The sequence below is a fragment of the Solea solea genome, chromosome 2 (genome assembly GCF_958295425.1).
Source record: "Solea solea chromosome 2, fSolSol10.1, whole genome shotgun sequence".
Taxonomy (NCBI): Eukaryota; Metazoa; Chordata; class Actinopteri; order Pleuronectiformes; family Soleidae; genus Solea; species Solea solea.
The window spans coordinates 21863656-21879762 of NC_081135.1; the positions used below are offsets into that span (position 1 = coordinate 21863656).

At 40.8% G+C, this 16107-nt stretch overlaps 2 protein-coding genes across 4 annotated transcripts in view; one reads left to right on the plus strand and one right to left on the minus strand.

Moving 5' to 3' along the window:
* Positions 1-1143: 1143 nt before the first annotated feature.
* On the plus strand, positions 1144-5407 carry rab20 (RAB20, member RAS oncogene family). Its single transcript, XM_058623165.1, has 2 exons — positions 1144-1603; positions 4201-5407. Exons 1-2 carry the CDS (start codon positions 1414-1416, stop codon positions 4797-4799), a joined length of 789 nt encoding a protein of 262 aa, XP_058479148.1. The 5' UTR covers positions 1144-1413; the 3' UTR covers positions 4800-5407.
* Positions 5408-5466: 59 nt separating this feature from the next.
* col4a2 (collagen, type IV, alpha 2) overlaps positions 5467-16107 on the minus strand; it is a 55339-nt gene continuing 44698 nt past the window's right edge. The window contains exons 24-48 of one of the 3 annotated variants that reach the window (XM_058623153.1): positions 15914-16020; positions 15612-15795; positions 15182-15226; positions 14836-14910; positions 14646-14744; positions 14317-14538; positions 13717-13878; positions 13450-13620; positions 13174-13317; positions 12949-13074; positions 12670-12851; positions 12060-12123; positions 11892-11966; positions 11696-11803; positions 11491-11598; positions 11322-11393; positions 10852-10977; positions 10601-10717; positions 10099-10260; positions 9371-9469; positions 9134-9280; positions 8927-9043; positions 8231-8422; positions 7329-7615; positions 5467-6731 (exon numbers count right to left, since the gene is read on the minus strand). In XM_058623153.1, the coding sequence (XP_058479136.1) occupies positions 6477-6731; positions 7329-7615; positions 8231-8422; positions 8927-9043; positions 9134-9280; positions 9371-9469; positions 10099-10260; positions 10601-10717; positions 10852-10977; positions 11322-11393; positions 11491-11598; positions 11696-11803; positions 11892-11966; positions 12060-12123; positions 12670-12851; positions 12949-13074; positions 13174-13317; positions 13450-13620; positions 13717-13878; positions 14317-14538; positions 14646-14744; positions 14836-14910; positions 15182-15226; positions 15612-15795; positions 15914-16020 (3446 nt within the window). In that variant the 3' untranslated portion in view covers positions 5467-6476. Of the gene's footprint in view, positions 6732-7328; positions 7616-8230; positions 8423-8926; positions 9044-9133; positions 9281-9370; positions 9470-10098; positions 10261-10600; positions 10718-10851; positions 10978-11321; positions 11394-11490; positions 11599-11695; positions 11804-11891; positions 11967-12059; positions 12124-12669; positions 12852-12948; positions 13075-13173; positions 13318-13449; positions 13621-13716; positions 13879-14316; positions 14539-14645; positions 14745-14835; positions 14911-15178; positions 15227-15611; positions 15796-15913; positions 16021-16107 lie in introns of all 3 variants that reach the window. The other 2 variants (XM_058623152.1, XM_058623154.1) reach the window with 2 other exon arrangements.

Here is a 16107-nt window from a genome sequence, read left to right on the forward strand (position 1 = left end):
TTCAGGAGTGGCACTAATGCTTTGTACAGTGTACACTGGTATATTTAACCTATATGTTTGTAAATGCTGATATGCTCCAACTAGGGATGCACAATATTATCAACACGATATCTGCAGATATTGGCTTTAAAACACACCACAACAACAGTGGACTAAATACACTGCTACCTCCTTAATGCCAGCTGCTGGTGCCCTCTACAACTATTATTTTATTTACGTTTATTTATTTTATTCAATGAAATTTTTTTATATTTACCTCTGCTGTGACATGAGTATGACAAATATTATGTTAATTTCACGACCGAAAAGACTAAGTGACCTCTGCAGTTGGGCGCAGAGAAAAACTTATATATATATATATATATATACATATATATATATATATCGGTATCGGTTATCGGCCCAAGCAGTCCCAATATATCGGAATATCGGATATTGGAAAAAAGTCTAATATCGTGCATTCCTAGTTCTTAACTTGAATCTCACACACACACTTGTTTCACATGACTTTTGTTTGCCAATCATAAATGATAACAAGCGTTAACATTGCGAGTCAAGAATGAAGAATTGCATTTGGTGTTTTAACTAGAGTCGAGAGAGAAAAGTGGGTCAAATGTCTACAAGTCTATATGTCTGATAAAAGCTACACCCACCCACTATGGTCATTTTTGCCCTGCGTCCCGCCTTGTAGGTACCACAAACAATCCTTTCAAACATAACCGAAATGAAGCTTTTGTTTAATATTTCCAATGTGTTTATTTTGCAAAAAATAAAACAAAGTAATACGCACAATTTATTCTACTGCTTGTTTAATATATCATAACAAATGTGTATGATTAGCTGTTCATACACCTTTCACTATCCTTAATTATTAGAATTGTGTTTGTTTTTCAAAAGGTAAATCACAAAACTAAGAGGACACAATTTTATTGTCACGGCACCTCTTCTACATTAGATGTCACAAAGTGCGTCAAACTAAATAAAGCAAAAGCAAATAGGAAAGACAGTTTAATAGCATCATGACGAAAAACAAACAAATGGTGCGTTCACGTCCTGCCAACAGTGAGCCTGGCAGCCATGACTGAGGGTGAAATATTCACGGTGGAAGTTTAGCTCTTCACCTACTTCCTGTTTTACCTCAGTTATTTTATGAACTTGACGTCTCTGAGAATGAGTTAACTCTGGACTGTCACGCAAACGCAGACTAACCACCGTCGCAACGGACAATGGCGTTTGTCCGAGGAATTTACGAGAAGAAGCGTTAAATGATTTATTCGTTTATTTATTTATTTTTAAAAACAATTAGACAGTGCTTAATTTCCACGACACTATAACATTTTTTTAAATACAACGAGAGAGAGGGAGAGAGCGGGAGAGAGCGAGGGAGCTCCCTGACTCACCGTCGTTACCATCATGCCCGAGGCGTCGAAGATGAAGAAGCCCGACGTCAAGTTGGTCCTGCTGGGGGACATGAACGTGGGAAAGACGTCGCTGCTCCACAGGTACACGGATAGGAAGTTCAAAGACACCGTCAGCACCGTCGGAGGGGCGTTCTTCCTCAAGCAGTGGGGACCTTACAACATCTCAATATGGGACACAGCCGGTAATAAACTTTGTTCCTTGTGTTTTTGTTTTCCGATGTTTTAGTGCCTTGTTCGATTACCCGAGTTTACTTCATAACGCGTGATCCCACTTACCTGAGGCAATCCATGACATGTGACCACGACCACCTCTGGCAGTTTATTTCACTGGGACATGTGTTATTCATTTTCACATGTGTAACAGTAACATATCCTATAAACTGCACTGTGAAACTTTTTTTTAGGTCAAAGTAGGGCAAAAACAACATGGTAATCCAGCTCACTGAAGGTAAAAACAAACTGAGAATCTTATTTTAATCTCTTAATCTTTGCACAGTCACATTATACTTCTAATATCAGACTTCCTTGAGCTACTTGCTTAAAGGGACTTGCCTCTGTAATAAAATGCCAGTTTTTGCTCGGGACCTGTTGTCATTAATGTAGTGTTGTTTGTTTATTTGCATATTAAGACAATAAACACTCATAAAGATACTCCCCTAAATAAAAGAACAGTAGTTAAACTCTAAAATAGCATTAACAGTAAAGCATAATAGTGCTTAAATTAAATTAGTGGCATCTCAGCTGTTTGTGATGATAACATAGATTCTGATTGTAGTGATCTAGAGAGGTTATTCCACAGAGGTAATCCTCTATATTTCTATGTTAACTGGAATTATAAATAGAAGTTTGACAATATTGGTGATATTTTGGGTGCATCAATGAAAGTCTGAGGACAATTTTAAATGTGTGGAAAGTTTTGTTTGAAAATAAATGGTTTGGATTCGGACACATTTAGAATCAAATTCAGTTTGTACTCTAACAGAAAACACACACAAATTAAGATAGTAACATTATTCGTGAATATTTTAAATAACGGTTAAATTAACATGAATGTACTGTGCATTTAATGGGAAATGAAAGTGGAGACATTTAGATATTTAGAGAAACAGATCAACAGCTCAATTGTCAGATCAGTCTAATTTAGTTCATATTTAATTTATTATTTTGATATATATTTATATTTATTTGATAGAAGATAATTGTGAAGCTCTCCCTCTTGGTTCCAGGAATTTGTGATGAAAGTTTTGTCAAACATCACAAAGTTCCCACGACATCTGTCCTTGAACAGCTCCAGTGATCATGAGAGCCCAGAGGACATAAGATTAACTGTCACTTAAGTAAACACATTTGGACATAGTCACTTATAGGCTTATAAGCGCACTGCATTCCAGTATTGCATAAAGACGAATTACCGTAACTCATCTTGGGCTTATACTCACTTCATAAAAATGGTGTTGGTGAGCCACAGAGATAAGGAAAGGCTGTCCTCATCACCAGTTGGCTATTTCCTGTGTGTGTTCCCTAATTTCATGACCTGTGACAGAATGCTATTGCATTTTTAAAGTATGGTGGGGAAATGCCACATCAGCTGAGTCGTTTTAAAGCAAATGATTGACTCAGCGCTGACCTACAGTACTAATACCACAATATGACGCTTTGAAACTATGGCTGTAATAGTGGTAAAACTCAAATGTCAGATTGAAACCAGATTTTTCCCCACAAATGGTGAGTCTGATTTCTTTCTACCCTGTTCCTCTTGATGATCACATGACAAGGTTATGACAGGAAGACTTGTCTCACCAGGCTTTATTTTCCCCAAACTGTGTGATATAGTACTTTCCAGAAAGTACAAGTACAAGTGCAATTGCGTCAGGTTCTATCTTAGAAGACAGACATGTGAAATGGTTCAATACCTTTCTTATTTGTTGCAAGGGTTAGATTTTCATCCGTCATTTATGATGAACAGATGAGTTGAACAAACCACCTTCTGTTGAGAATAACGTTTGATTGCAGCCCTAGATATTATGTAGCCTCAGTTGTTACTTTATTAGCTATATCATACTGAAACTCTGATACAGCAGGGCCGCAGTAAATCCTACCTTCATATATTATTCCCTTTTTTGTGTAATTTCCATTTTGTATTGTAATTTAGTGGGTTCAAAATCAAGGTGGAGGTTGATGTGCTGTTGAATTGTACTGCATAATAACGACACGATATAATTGCCTAGTACCCCACTGGTATAAAGAGTTCGGAAATAGTTTTAGAAAGGCCTACTGGTTTAATGCATAATTCAACCACACTACAAACTATACAGCCTTTAAAACCACGTATGTAGTTGAGTGACATTTTTGACATTGTCCCATTATGAAAAGCACAGGTGTTATTGATAACATTAGCTATGGCTCTGTTGAGTTCAAGTGTCCCAGTAAGACATGGGAGTGTGACAGTTGAACTGAAGCAGTTTAATGCTAAATACACCTGTATTTTTCATACTCAAGTTTGAACTTGTCTGTGACATTTAAGATTGTGTTAGGTTTTGGTAAGCATTCCAAATAAACTGGAGGGCAAGTGGTGTCCCCAGTGTTCACACACAATGTTGGCTTTCAAAACTCTTGCATATTTCAACAACAAAGGTTGTTTCTGTGCTCAAACTGCTGATCGTCCCACAGAATGTCTCCCTGTGCTGTGCTTTTCTGCACTGCTGTACTACAATATAGTTGTAATGTCTCTGTGTTTAAGACTTGAGTTGGTTTCCTTGACCTCCCTTTATCTCCTCAGGTCGTGAACAGTTTCACGGGTTGGGCTCCATGTACTGTCGAGGTGCATCCGCTGTCATCCTCACGTACGATGTTACTAACTGGCAAAGCTTAGCTGAGCTGGAGGAGCGCTTCCTGTCGCTGACTGACACTGCTAGCCATGACTGCATTTACGCCATAGTGGGCAACAAGGTTGACCTCACTGACCCTAAAGCCCAGCTGTCCCAGGACTCGGGTGGAGTTTCTGAGGATCAAACCGAGCACGAGGAGGAAAGGACAGAACCACAGGTACTGTCTTCATGTCCGACACCTCCAGCCTCCCCTGCATCCCTCTCTGGGATCACCGTACACAAACAGGTTGCCCATGAGGATGCAATGGCACTTTATGGGAGAATACTACGATATAAGGGCCTGGACGAAAAGAGCAGCCTGCCTGCAGAGAGGATGTGCTTTGAGACGAGTGCCAAGACGGGCTACAATGTGGATGCTTTGTTTGAGGCATTGTTTGATTTGGTGCTACCTTCCATTCTGAGGAAGAGAAATGAGAACCAACAGTGTCCTACGATTGATCTGGAGGAGGGCAGGGGAGCCAGCAGCAAGAGGGCCAGATTCTGCTGCTAGGAGCTAAAAGAAGGTGCAGGGCCTTGATTTTTTTTTTTTTTTTTTTTTAACAAAGGACAATCAACAGGTCGGTCGGAGCTACAAATGCATACTGTGATGGTACCTCTTATTGCCTTGATTTAGAACCAATAGCAATTAGGACTTTTCAGAAAGATGTCTTGAGTTTATAGTGTCCAGAGCCATTTCCTGTGTCAGGATAGGAAGTAAATGAGTATTGTTGTCACCTTGAGCATTAAAATCTTCCACCATAATGACTGAAACTGCACTTATATCCCTATAATGTGTTTGATGGCAAACAAAACACATAAGTGAACAACTGCTATTTTTAAAAAGTTCTGATTTAAACTTCACTAATTGTTTGTTGTGCAGCATTATTCACCATTTGTTATAGTTGCCCTACAAGGTTTTCCTAAATCACAATATTTTTTTTTTTACTATAATGGTCTGTCACGAGTTTGATACTGATTTATTTTCCTTTTATGTTCTCTCACTAGCATAATGATCTTTATGTATTATTGCCACTTTTAGAGATTTCCAGTGAGTGTAAATAGTAAATACCCTGTGTCAATTTTTTACCTACGCTGTTATAATAAAAATTTTTATTTTCATTTTGTTTGTCGAGTCTGTTGGATTAAGACAAACTTGTGTGAGAAAAACAACACAAATGTACAAGAAATTACATTTAATCTTTACAGGCCAATCAAATGATCATGTTATGAAACATAATTACATTGCATTTAAAACAGATGTCATTATTTCTCAGTTCTAGTCAAAGTGTTAATTTCCAGACAGTTGAATGTAGATGAATTGAAATGTTTGACCTACTTTTTTAAATTGGTTAAAATACTGTGTGACCAGAGCAAAGATTTTGGATTTTCAGACCTTTGATCCAGGCTGTTTTACATTCTGTCCTGCTGGCAGCTCCTAGGGCAACTCCATAGTAAGTGGATTTGTAAAGCAAGATGACGGTGGCATGAGCAATGTTAGATAAGATATACATGTTAAGACATGTTACATATAGGGGGTCAAGTTCCTTCAGCTGGTATAAATACAAAGAAAGTCAGTGCATTGTATGAATGTGCTATAGGAAAATTGAAGAGCTGCGTACTATTTTGCAGTAGTGGATAAATGCTTAAAAACAAGTTAAAGGACTGGATACATTTTGCAAGAGCCATGGGATAAAAGCAGGATAATTCTGTCAGTACTATCAACAAACTATTGTTCAAGACCTCTAATGACACACTCTTCAAGTGGATGAGAGGCAGGGTTAGTGGCTTTATGGCGTGCTGTATACCCTAAACATTAAAAACACGTAAATAAACTGAAGCAGTGCATAAACACAAGCATCTTTGGTTCAGCTGTAGTAGACGGTCACCGATCTGTGTCAAAGTAGCTGAGGTAATAAGTTAAAACAATAAGCACCAATCCACATTTAACATACACATACCTTTCCCATAATGCTGTTAGCTTCATTATGGGGCCTCTCTTGATCTATCTACAGTGGGACATTTTATTCAAAGCTCAAGGATTCACATGGTTATTGCATATCAGGGCTCCATGGCTTGGGGTTTAATCTCAATATACAGTGACCTAAGTCAGTATTTCAGATCGCCTTAGAGAGAGAAAACACTCGACCACTCAACCACTGTCAAGCTCTCTTTCTGTCAGTAGAGTCTTTCATAAGTTCTTCATGCAGACCTGGCAGCGGCTGATACGTGACAGGAGCTGGCCCCCTTTGAGTGTCTCTGCTGCTGGTTTAGCATGGAATGACTGATCGATGGAGGTTAGCCAGAAGCTGTTCTTGTTAGCGAAGTAGTGGCATGTCCCCTTGGCTCCGTTGCACTCAATGAACGGTGCTGTGCGGAAGTCCTCCAGGCAGGAGCCAGGCGACGACAGGGACTGCCCTCCACCTTCGCTTCCTGCTGATGTATGCTGTTCACACGAGTGAGAAAACAAACCAACAATAAACAAATCCTTCTCACAAAGTATTTTTCTGTGCAGTCAAGGACTGATTTCTTTCTCACACACCTTTGTTGTCTAAAAACATTGTTCTTAATTCCAATAAACATGGGAGCTGTACACTGACTGTAATAACAGAAGTCAGATGTTCTGGGAAACATCTCCTCCTTCGTAGGAACAAATGGTCCATTGTGTAACATTCAGTTAGGTTTATTAGCTGAAATGGAATGCTCTACCCATAAGTATGTTTGTATTTGTCTTAGACGCTTTTTAAATGTATATCAGTCAAGGACACACCAGCCAGGGAGCATGCATTTTATATTTTGAAGTGGAAACCTACAATGCTTCAAAGATGAATGCCTCCGCTCACAAACATAAACACAAAACACATGGAGAAGCGGCAGCGATTGGAAGAGTGGAGAGAATAGTGACAGTGTTTATATCCTGTCTGGTATGCAAACAGCCTTCGTAGTTCTCTGCTTAGGAAAGGGAGGGTTGAGCGGAGATTCCCTGTTTGTTGCAACTGTTGCACTAAGCACCTTGGACTCCTGAAATGAAATCAGTACTCACCATGATGAAGGAGTAGCCAATCCACAGGCTGCGCCAGCCCAAAGGACACTGTGGGATCGTGATGTCCTGGCTGTGGACAGCAATGGCAACTGATGGAGCCTCGCACACTGAGCAGCGGCTGATGTATGGTTTAATCTCTCCCTCCTCCACGGGCATCATAGGAAGAGGCGCAGTTGTTGACAACCAGTAGGACTTATCATTTCTGCTGGCGTAGTAACACAGGTCTCCAGGGTTGCAGTACAGGAAGGGCATGGTGCTGAACTTGGGGAGGCAAGAGCCAGCCAAACCTGAAAAGGACAAGCGGCCACATTTACAACTGGAATAACAGCAAATGCTGAAAAAAAACTGTTGCACAAGGAGAGAAAGAATACTTGGTGGAATGATAAGGCAACGTTGATTATCCAGTCACCTCTACCTGAGGTTTGCTCACATTGGTCAAGAGTTAAATGGAAGATACTAATCACAGCAGACCAAGCAGCAAAACCCCCAAATGTATTCTTTTTTATTTGTTTATATGAAGAATGTGTTTATTCTTCTTTCGAAACATATAGTTTTGTATTATAGAGGCTCCTACACCTGGAGCAAGTATTGAGACAACGTAAAAATCAAACAGAAACTGGCTGGCAGGCATGCAATAATTATGTCGGCTCTGCTTGAAATGTGAAATGCTTTCAGCAAGTGCCTGCAAATGAACTGTCATCAAAATCTACTGAACCCTGTGGTATGTCTTCTGGTTCACTGACTCACCATGTTTAATGAAAAATAATGCATTCTGACAGGACTGTACTACCGCAAACGTCACGCTGGCACATGCCGAGAGTCTACACAGTAAACAGACAGATGGACCAAAAATCATTTTGAAACAGTAGTTTGTTGGAAACAATTTGTTTGTCCCCACTTACCGAGATCCTGGTTGTGAGCCTTTTCCTGGCCTTCGAAGTACAGCAAGCTGTAGCCGTCCCAGAGTTTAGACATTCCCACAGGACACATGGGCTTATGATCGGACTGACTGTGTTTCACCAGTAGGTACCCAACACTGACACTGCGGCCAGGCATACCAGGTAACCCAGGGATCCCAGGGTTGCCACTGTGACCTATTGAACAATGTGAAGTCAGAGCTGTGCTTTGCAAAGTCATCTAAATGATATGATGGATATGGACACACTATATATAAATACATCTAAAAATACTTAAATTCTTTGGCAAATGCAACTTTTAGGCTGATGATATATACAATAACAGATCTAACTAGTACTGAGTTTGAATCAGGATCAGGATTTTAACCTAATTACACAGTAACAGAGACCTATATGGGGGATTATCACACAATTTTCTTTCAAACCAAATCTGACATTTTTAGAAATGTGTTTTCAAAGAAGGTGTTTTTAATGAAACTCCTATAACTCCAGAAGATTCTTAAACATCTGAGTTATGACAGCCAAAAAGACTACTGATTTGTTAACATAAACAACTGACACAAAAATGACAATCAAAAACCTATTGGTAACTGGTTCCCTGTTCAATTCTTCACCTACTTTAAATCCTTTCATCCAGGTTCATCAACCTAATCTTAAACTGCCTCACAGTGTCAGACGCACCTTCCATGCCTTGTAGACCGGGGTGGCCAATATGTCCAACGCCTCCACGGAATCCAGGTGTTCCCGGTGTGCCGCCAATACCCGGCATGCCCTTTGGCCCAAAAGGTCCTATGAAACCTGTACAGTAACATGTTTACATTGATGTAGACGTGCAGGACTTTTATTTCACGGATGCTCAGTAACAAATGTTTGATTAGAATGACTAACCTGGATCACCAGGAGGACCATGCGGACCCGGTTCCCCTCCGACCCCCCCGGGTCCACGGATACCCTGTGGCCCTGGAGGGCCTCTCTCTCCTGGAATACTGATGGGAATTGAAGGAGGACCCTGGGAACCTGGAACTCCACGAAAACCTGCAGCAGAGATGGGTTATGTTATGACCTAGATAAAAGGGCACATGTGGGATTTCAACTGGGCAGTGGGTACATTAGTGCACAATTAACCTGTTGGTCCGGTGTTTCCTTTTGTACCGACTTGGCCTCTTTCACCCTTCACACCATTTAAACCAGGAACTCCCATCACTCCTTGCTCTCCTTTCACCCCTGTAAAACAATAGCATATCAACAGTGACAATGTAGCAGTTCATCGAGTTAATAAGCAACAAACAACTGCTTGTGTATCATCTTTAGGACCTCAAACTTCAATTTGTTTTTGTTTATAATTTACTTTATAATTATTATTTAATAAAATATATTTTTATTGCCAGTTATTTTTTCATTTTTTTTAGATTATTTTATTATATTATTATACAATACTAGTATTGTGTAATGTATTATGATTCACTGAAATTAAGGTTTCATTAGCATTTTATTAGCATTATTATTACCCTTAAAGGTGCTATATGTAAATAAAATATTACATTAAGACAACGAAAGATTAAGATAAAAAAGAAAAAGTTCAACTAAAATACTGGATGAATTGATGACCTTGAAAACTATTGTTGTTGTTATTATTGTTATTGTTATTATTATCATTATTATTATTATTATTGTTATTATTATCATTATTAATAATGATAATAATAAACTCAACCCAAAGGATGAACACACTACAAAAAGACTGAGCTGCCAGAAAAATATATCATGCATCCAATGGAATGACGTCGTGGTAATGTAACCAAAGGTTGTGGTTAAGGCTTATCAATGGAAAATATTTCATTTTACGTTCATACCTTTTTTCCCAGAGACACCATGGGGCCCCTTGTATCCCGATGAACCTTGATCTCCTTTGAATCCTTTCCTACCAGGGATTCCAGGAAACCCATTAAAACCCTCAACACCCTTTTCTCCGGGGGGAGCACCCACACCAGGAAGTCCTCTGGGTCCAGGGAAACCTGAGTAACAAATGCTTATGAGTTAATAAATATTCAAAAACTCAACATTAAAACTCTCTGTGTGATAGTTATATCAATTATACTGTGGCCCTTATGCTTACTTTGATTATTTGATGCACAGTGTAAATGACAGAGATTTAGCTCATAAATCTATCAAAATAAACAAATCTTGTTCTCTGGCTTCAGCATTCGTAGGCAATTAACACTTTAAATCAGAGTAATACAATAATCAAAAGTATAACCTCCTCCATCAGCATTTTTTATGTAAACAACAATAACAACAACAAAAAACAATGTAACAAAGTGACCTTTTTCACTGTTTCTAGATCATTTTTTTCACCTTGCAATCCTTTAGCTCCTGGAAATCCCAGGTCACCTCTAAGTCCTGGTCTGCCTGCAGTCCCATCTGGTCCAATGGGGCCACGGAATCCTGGTAGTCCAGGATGACCGTAGTCACCTGAAATGAAACATGTGATTGTTCCACGTCTCAAAATGGTTACGTTACACTGCAGCATATTGATTGATTCTCTCAGAAGACTGAGGGCCTCTAGTCTAACACGGCCTTGTGAATGTAGCAGAGTACTGGCTAACCTTGAGGTCCTTGGAAGCCTTTCAAACCCGCTGTGCCTGGAAAACCTGGTTGGCTGTTGGGGTCACCGCTCTCTCCTCTCTCTCCTTTGGCTCCTGGCTCCCCAGCTGGTCCAATGATATCCAGACCTTTTGAAGATATGGCCAGAAAAGAAAATCAATACATGCCGCAAGTTTTTACACTTCTTATAGAAGAGTTTACTTGCTGCTGTTGAAGTGTTTATCTACATTATAACATAGCTTATTGTGTTGTGTTTATGACTCACAAATTCAATGTATCCCTTACCTCGAGTAACGACTAACTGTCAAGGGAAGTCTTAAAACCAAAATTGTGTTCACATAGTAAGAAACTGGTTATAAAAATATGCTTCTGGGACCTTTAACTTGTAAATAAAAAGCTATATAAAACATAACTGGTCTATTTTAGAAAGGATTGTTTATCACCACAATTTTTTTGTGATGTGGTTAAATACCTGGATTTCCTGGGATACCCTTTTGTCCTTTCAATCCATGTAACCCATAAAGACCCTCCAAGCCAGGGAAACCTGCACACATGGATAGAGATTGAATGGTGGAATATGGTGGATTACAAGCATTTAAAGACGGAAGAAAAAAGTTGGCACAGTGGTCAGATATGTTTACCCTTGTTTCCTGGGAAACCAGGAAAGCCTGGGCTTCCATCTTTTCCAGGAACTCCAGGAAAGCCTTTTGGACCTTGGTTCCCAGGAGTTCCCCTCTGCCCATCTGAGCCTGCAGAAAAACAAAATGTTATTATGTTATTCGGGTACAATGCACAACATCTAATTAACATACTTAAATTGAACTTGAGGTGAAAAGACTCTCTTACCTGAGAAACCTGCTATTCCTGGATCACCCGGTTCTCCCCTTTTCCCTTCAATGCCATCAAATCCAGTTGTGCCCCTGTCCCCAGTATTTCCTGTTAATCCTCTTTGACCTGTAGGAGTATTAAGTCATTCACATCAGCCCAAAATGAGACTGTAAACTGGTTCTGATCAAGAACATGCATGTATGTATGCAAGTACCGGGTTCTCCTTGGAAACCTTCCTCTCCTCTCAATCCTGTAGCTCCTGGAAGGTCTATACGAGGGCCTTGTCCACCTATAAAAGTATTCCAAAATGTATTAACACACTGGTTTTAAAATTAGCATCTAAATCTCAAGTGGTCTGGAGTTTAACTTAACAAGACTGTACCTTTGACCCCCTTTTTTCCTTTGTCTCCTGATGCACCGTAGGCACCACGGCTTCCTTTAATTCCCTGAAAAGTAATTAATGAGCTATTATTTTTGTTATTTTTTTATTTTTATTACATTTGTTTAATATAAATGCCTGAGAAGTTGTGATGACATTGCAGAGTGGGGAAATCAGAGGGCATACCATGAGCTATTCTGATCATGTGTTCAAAAACAATGAATCCTTCATTTTCCATCATGAATACACGATTCCTGATCTGACGTCTATTGATTGCAATGCTGGCTTTCTACTTCCCTGAGTCAGCTCTAACCAAAAGCTTCATCAAAAAGGAAGGTTTTAAGTCTGGTAACTGAAGGCTCTGCCTCCCATTCTACTCATATAGACTCTGGTAACCACAAGTAAGGACCAAAGTGATTTGTTAGGATGACAAGGAAAACTTGTTCTTTGAGGTATGATGGGGCCTGATCATAAGTGTTTTATGTGTGAGGGGGAGGATTTTAAATTGAATTGAATTCTGTATCTGAAAACTGTATCTGTAGCCAGTGCAGAGAAGCTAATACTGGACTGATATGGTCTCTCTCTCTGTCTCTGTTTCTACAATTGTTTTCACCTTGCTGCCATCCATTCCTTGAAAACCGCTTATTCCTCGATTCCCCGTTGGGCCTGGCATTCCTTTTAGACCTGGGAGTCCCTGAGCACCTGGGTCTCCATGCTGTCCTTTGTCATTGCTGGGCTCTCCGGGCAAACCATGTCCTCCTTCCCACCCAGGCACACCAGGGAAACCCTTCAAACCTAGCATAAGAAAGAGAAAGGAAGGGGTGAAGTCGGGCTTGTGATGCCAGGGAGGCTGAGAGGGGGTTCAGATCAGGATATTAGCGAAGCTTCACACCTCTAGATCCAGTGAAACCATGCTTTCCTGGGTCTCCACGATCTCCCTTGAGACCCTTCATTTCAACCACTATCTGGGCAGGGATATGAGGTTTCTCACCAGGTCGTCCAGTCACACCACGCTCACCTGGATGGCAGAAGGAGATGGTAATTTCAAGTGTTTATGCCAAGGCCTCACTTAAACACAATGGACTGATGATTTTGATAAAAAAAAAAACAATCTCACCTTGTTTTCCCTTTTTCCCAATCACTCCTTTTGGGCCAAATTGTCCCTGCACGCCAGGTTCTCCCTTTTGTCCACTGACGCCCTTCAACCCATGAACACCTCTGTTCCCCTCAAAACCAGACATGCCAGGGGAGCCTTTGTAGCCTAGGTAAGACAGAGAACATTGGAAAAAAGAACTTCTGCCCAAAACCCACATGAATTATTTACAAATTACACCTATTTTTTACACTGTGAGTACAGAACAGATTATCAATTTGAAGAATCTGAGGAACAAACCTTTAATTCCCGGCCCTCCTGGGTGTCCATCTATACCTGGCAATCCTGGGTCACCCGGTGAGCCATACTCTCCAGCAACACCATCATTACCGTATTGTCCAGGGGTCCCTTTTAATCCAAAAGGACCTGGAGGGCCTGGTTCCCCCTCGGTTCCCCTTTCTCCGGTGAAACCTGGTGAGCAGGATGATATTCCACAAGGAACAAGCATGTCATATGTGAAGAACAATATTTAGGGAAGGGGGTGTGTTGTGTGTGTGTTTGTCTAACCTGGCTGTCCAACAGCACCATAAGGCCCAGGTGGACCTGATTGTCCAGGGTCACCAGGATAGCCATACTTGCCCGCTGGCCCAGGCCTTCCTTCCTCCCCCTGTAGGCCATGAGGGCCATGCTCTCCTTTGTGACCAATCATACCAGGCATGCCTGCCATTCCTGGTTTAAATCAATGAACAAAAACATGAAACAACAGCTCTCAAATCCATTATTATCCTCACTAATACTGAAAACGTGGCAAGAAGAGAGAAAGAAAAGGTTAATGAAATCATTAGTAAATGGGGCAACAGACAACTTTTGTGTTTTCCTCAGAGCTGGGGTTGTGCTGTATTATAACAAAAACACTCTCAGGGCAGATATAGGGTGAATGTTGTGATGTGAGATAACACAATTCCTTCTTTTTTGTAGTCTTTCTGAAAAATAACTCAAAAGAATAACGCAGTCAAAGCAAGGCTTATAGAGGATCAATATAAATGATGAATTTTCATATGGCTAATACACTGAGCAAATCATTTCAACACCATCATAACAAGTTTAAACCTGAAAATTGTCTATTCAAGCTTTATGTCAGAACATAAGTGACTATTCATAGCTCACCTGGATAACCAGGATCTCCTTCATCCCCGGTTTCACCCTTATTTCCCAGAAGCCCAGGCAGCCCTTGGTCACCGGGGGCTCCTGGTGATGCTCCAAAGATCTCACCGTGCTGACCCTTCTCACCTTGGTTCCCATGCCGCCCGGGAACACCAGGCAAACCAGGGTTTCCATTCAAACCTTTCCTGCCAGGAACTCCATGGTCTCCCCGAGGACCAGCAAAACCTTTGTTAGAAAACAATAAAGGTTAATAGAGGAAATGACTAGGACTAATGACATGTCTGATTTGAGTTTATCTACTCGACTATCGCTGTTTTCTTGTCATTTCCTACCTGGAAACCCAGGACGGCCACCTACGCCTTGATCTCCTGTTTCTCCTTTCTCTCCATGTGCTCCATCTAGACCTGGTGGTCCCTTTTGACCTATGAGTCCTGTTGGTTCCAAGAATATACAAAGGCAACAAAATGACTCTAAGCTATAAACCTGCAAGCCATACAAAGCAATAATCTGTTGACATATTACCTGGAAAACCTGGTAACCCATCAGGTCCTGGAGGTCCAGGTGGCCCGGGGGGCCCTGGATTTGCACCGCAAGAACCTAATAAGAGAAACCCAGTCTTTAGGGCAACATCGTGGATGGGAAAATAAACTATTTGGTGATTTCTGTCTACTACTCAGTGCGGGTTATTTTTTTGGAGCATGTAACTACCATTAGCTTGTATTTCATGACGTCAAAACACTAAAATTCAGGGTGAATCATATACATTTAAAAACATGATCATGCACACAATCAAATAAACCAAAGGCAAAGTTGTTATAAAAGAGCTGTTACAAAAGAAGCAATAAGAAAATGTTATGATACCAGCTACCTGTTACATCCACCTGTCCTCCATCTCCTGTCGGTCTACAGTCACCTTTCAGTTGCAATTGAGAGCGTATGGAAGAGAGAGGCATTCGGAAACAGAGTTATTCAAAAGCACAAGCATTATCTCAAACAAGCTCTGCTGCGGCTGGTTTGAAGGATGCAACCTCCGCATCAGGGAGACAATAAGAGGCGAAGAAAGAAAAGTAAATAATACAGCGATATATATATATATATATGTATATATGTCATGCTTCCTCGTTTTCTCATTCATTCCCGTTTCATTGCTTTGTATTATTTTACAAAAGTGGGCATTTGTTTAGAGAGGCATGGTTAAATGAAATCATGTAATACGACAAGGCTCCAAAGGAGAAATAGATAAGAAAACATATTAAGACAAGATAATAGGGGGAAGGAAGTGGTCGGATGCCTCTCACCTGGGCTGCCAGGTGTTCCTGGAATTCCTGGAAAGCCTGCAAGACCGTCATCACCGGGTAAACCACGTTGGCCTTTTAGAGCCCCAAGTACTGCACCTGGTTCTCCCCTCAGCCCGGCTGCACCGGGTCGACCGGGTAGACCTGGGAAACCTTTGTCTCCAGGCTCTCCCCTGGGACCTTCTCCCTGTAGATATGAACCAGCTCAATCATTATTAAACCATGAATGCATCCACTATTTGCAAAGAGTGGTGAGGAAGGGAGGATTTAGAGAATATCAGTATGGACATGACTGAAGGACTCACTGAAAAACCACGGTTCCCAGGGAAACCATGCACACCGCTCAGGCCTGCAGCACCTGGTGATCCTGGCTCACCGTCTAGACCAGGATCTCCTTGATCTCCATGGTATCCTGTGCAGATCATGAATCAGCAAACATGTATATGTGAACACACATGATAGAGTTGCCCGCTAAAATGAGATTAAATCACTTTTCTAC

What these genes read in the sequence shown, in the direction of transcription:
- rab20 (XM_058623165.1), top strand. Translation starts at nt 1,414, where the DNA reads ATGCCCGAGGCGTCGAAGATGAAGAAGCCCGACGTCAAGTTGGTCCTG. An exon ending in CTCAATATGGGACACAGCCG is followed by an intron (nt 1,604 to 4,200) that starts GTAATAAACTTT and finishes TTATCTCCTCAG; the next exon opens with GTCGTGAACAGTTTCACGGG.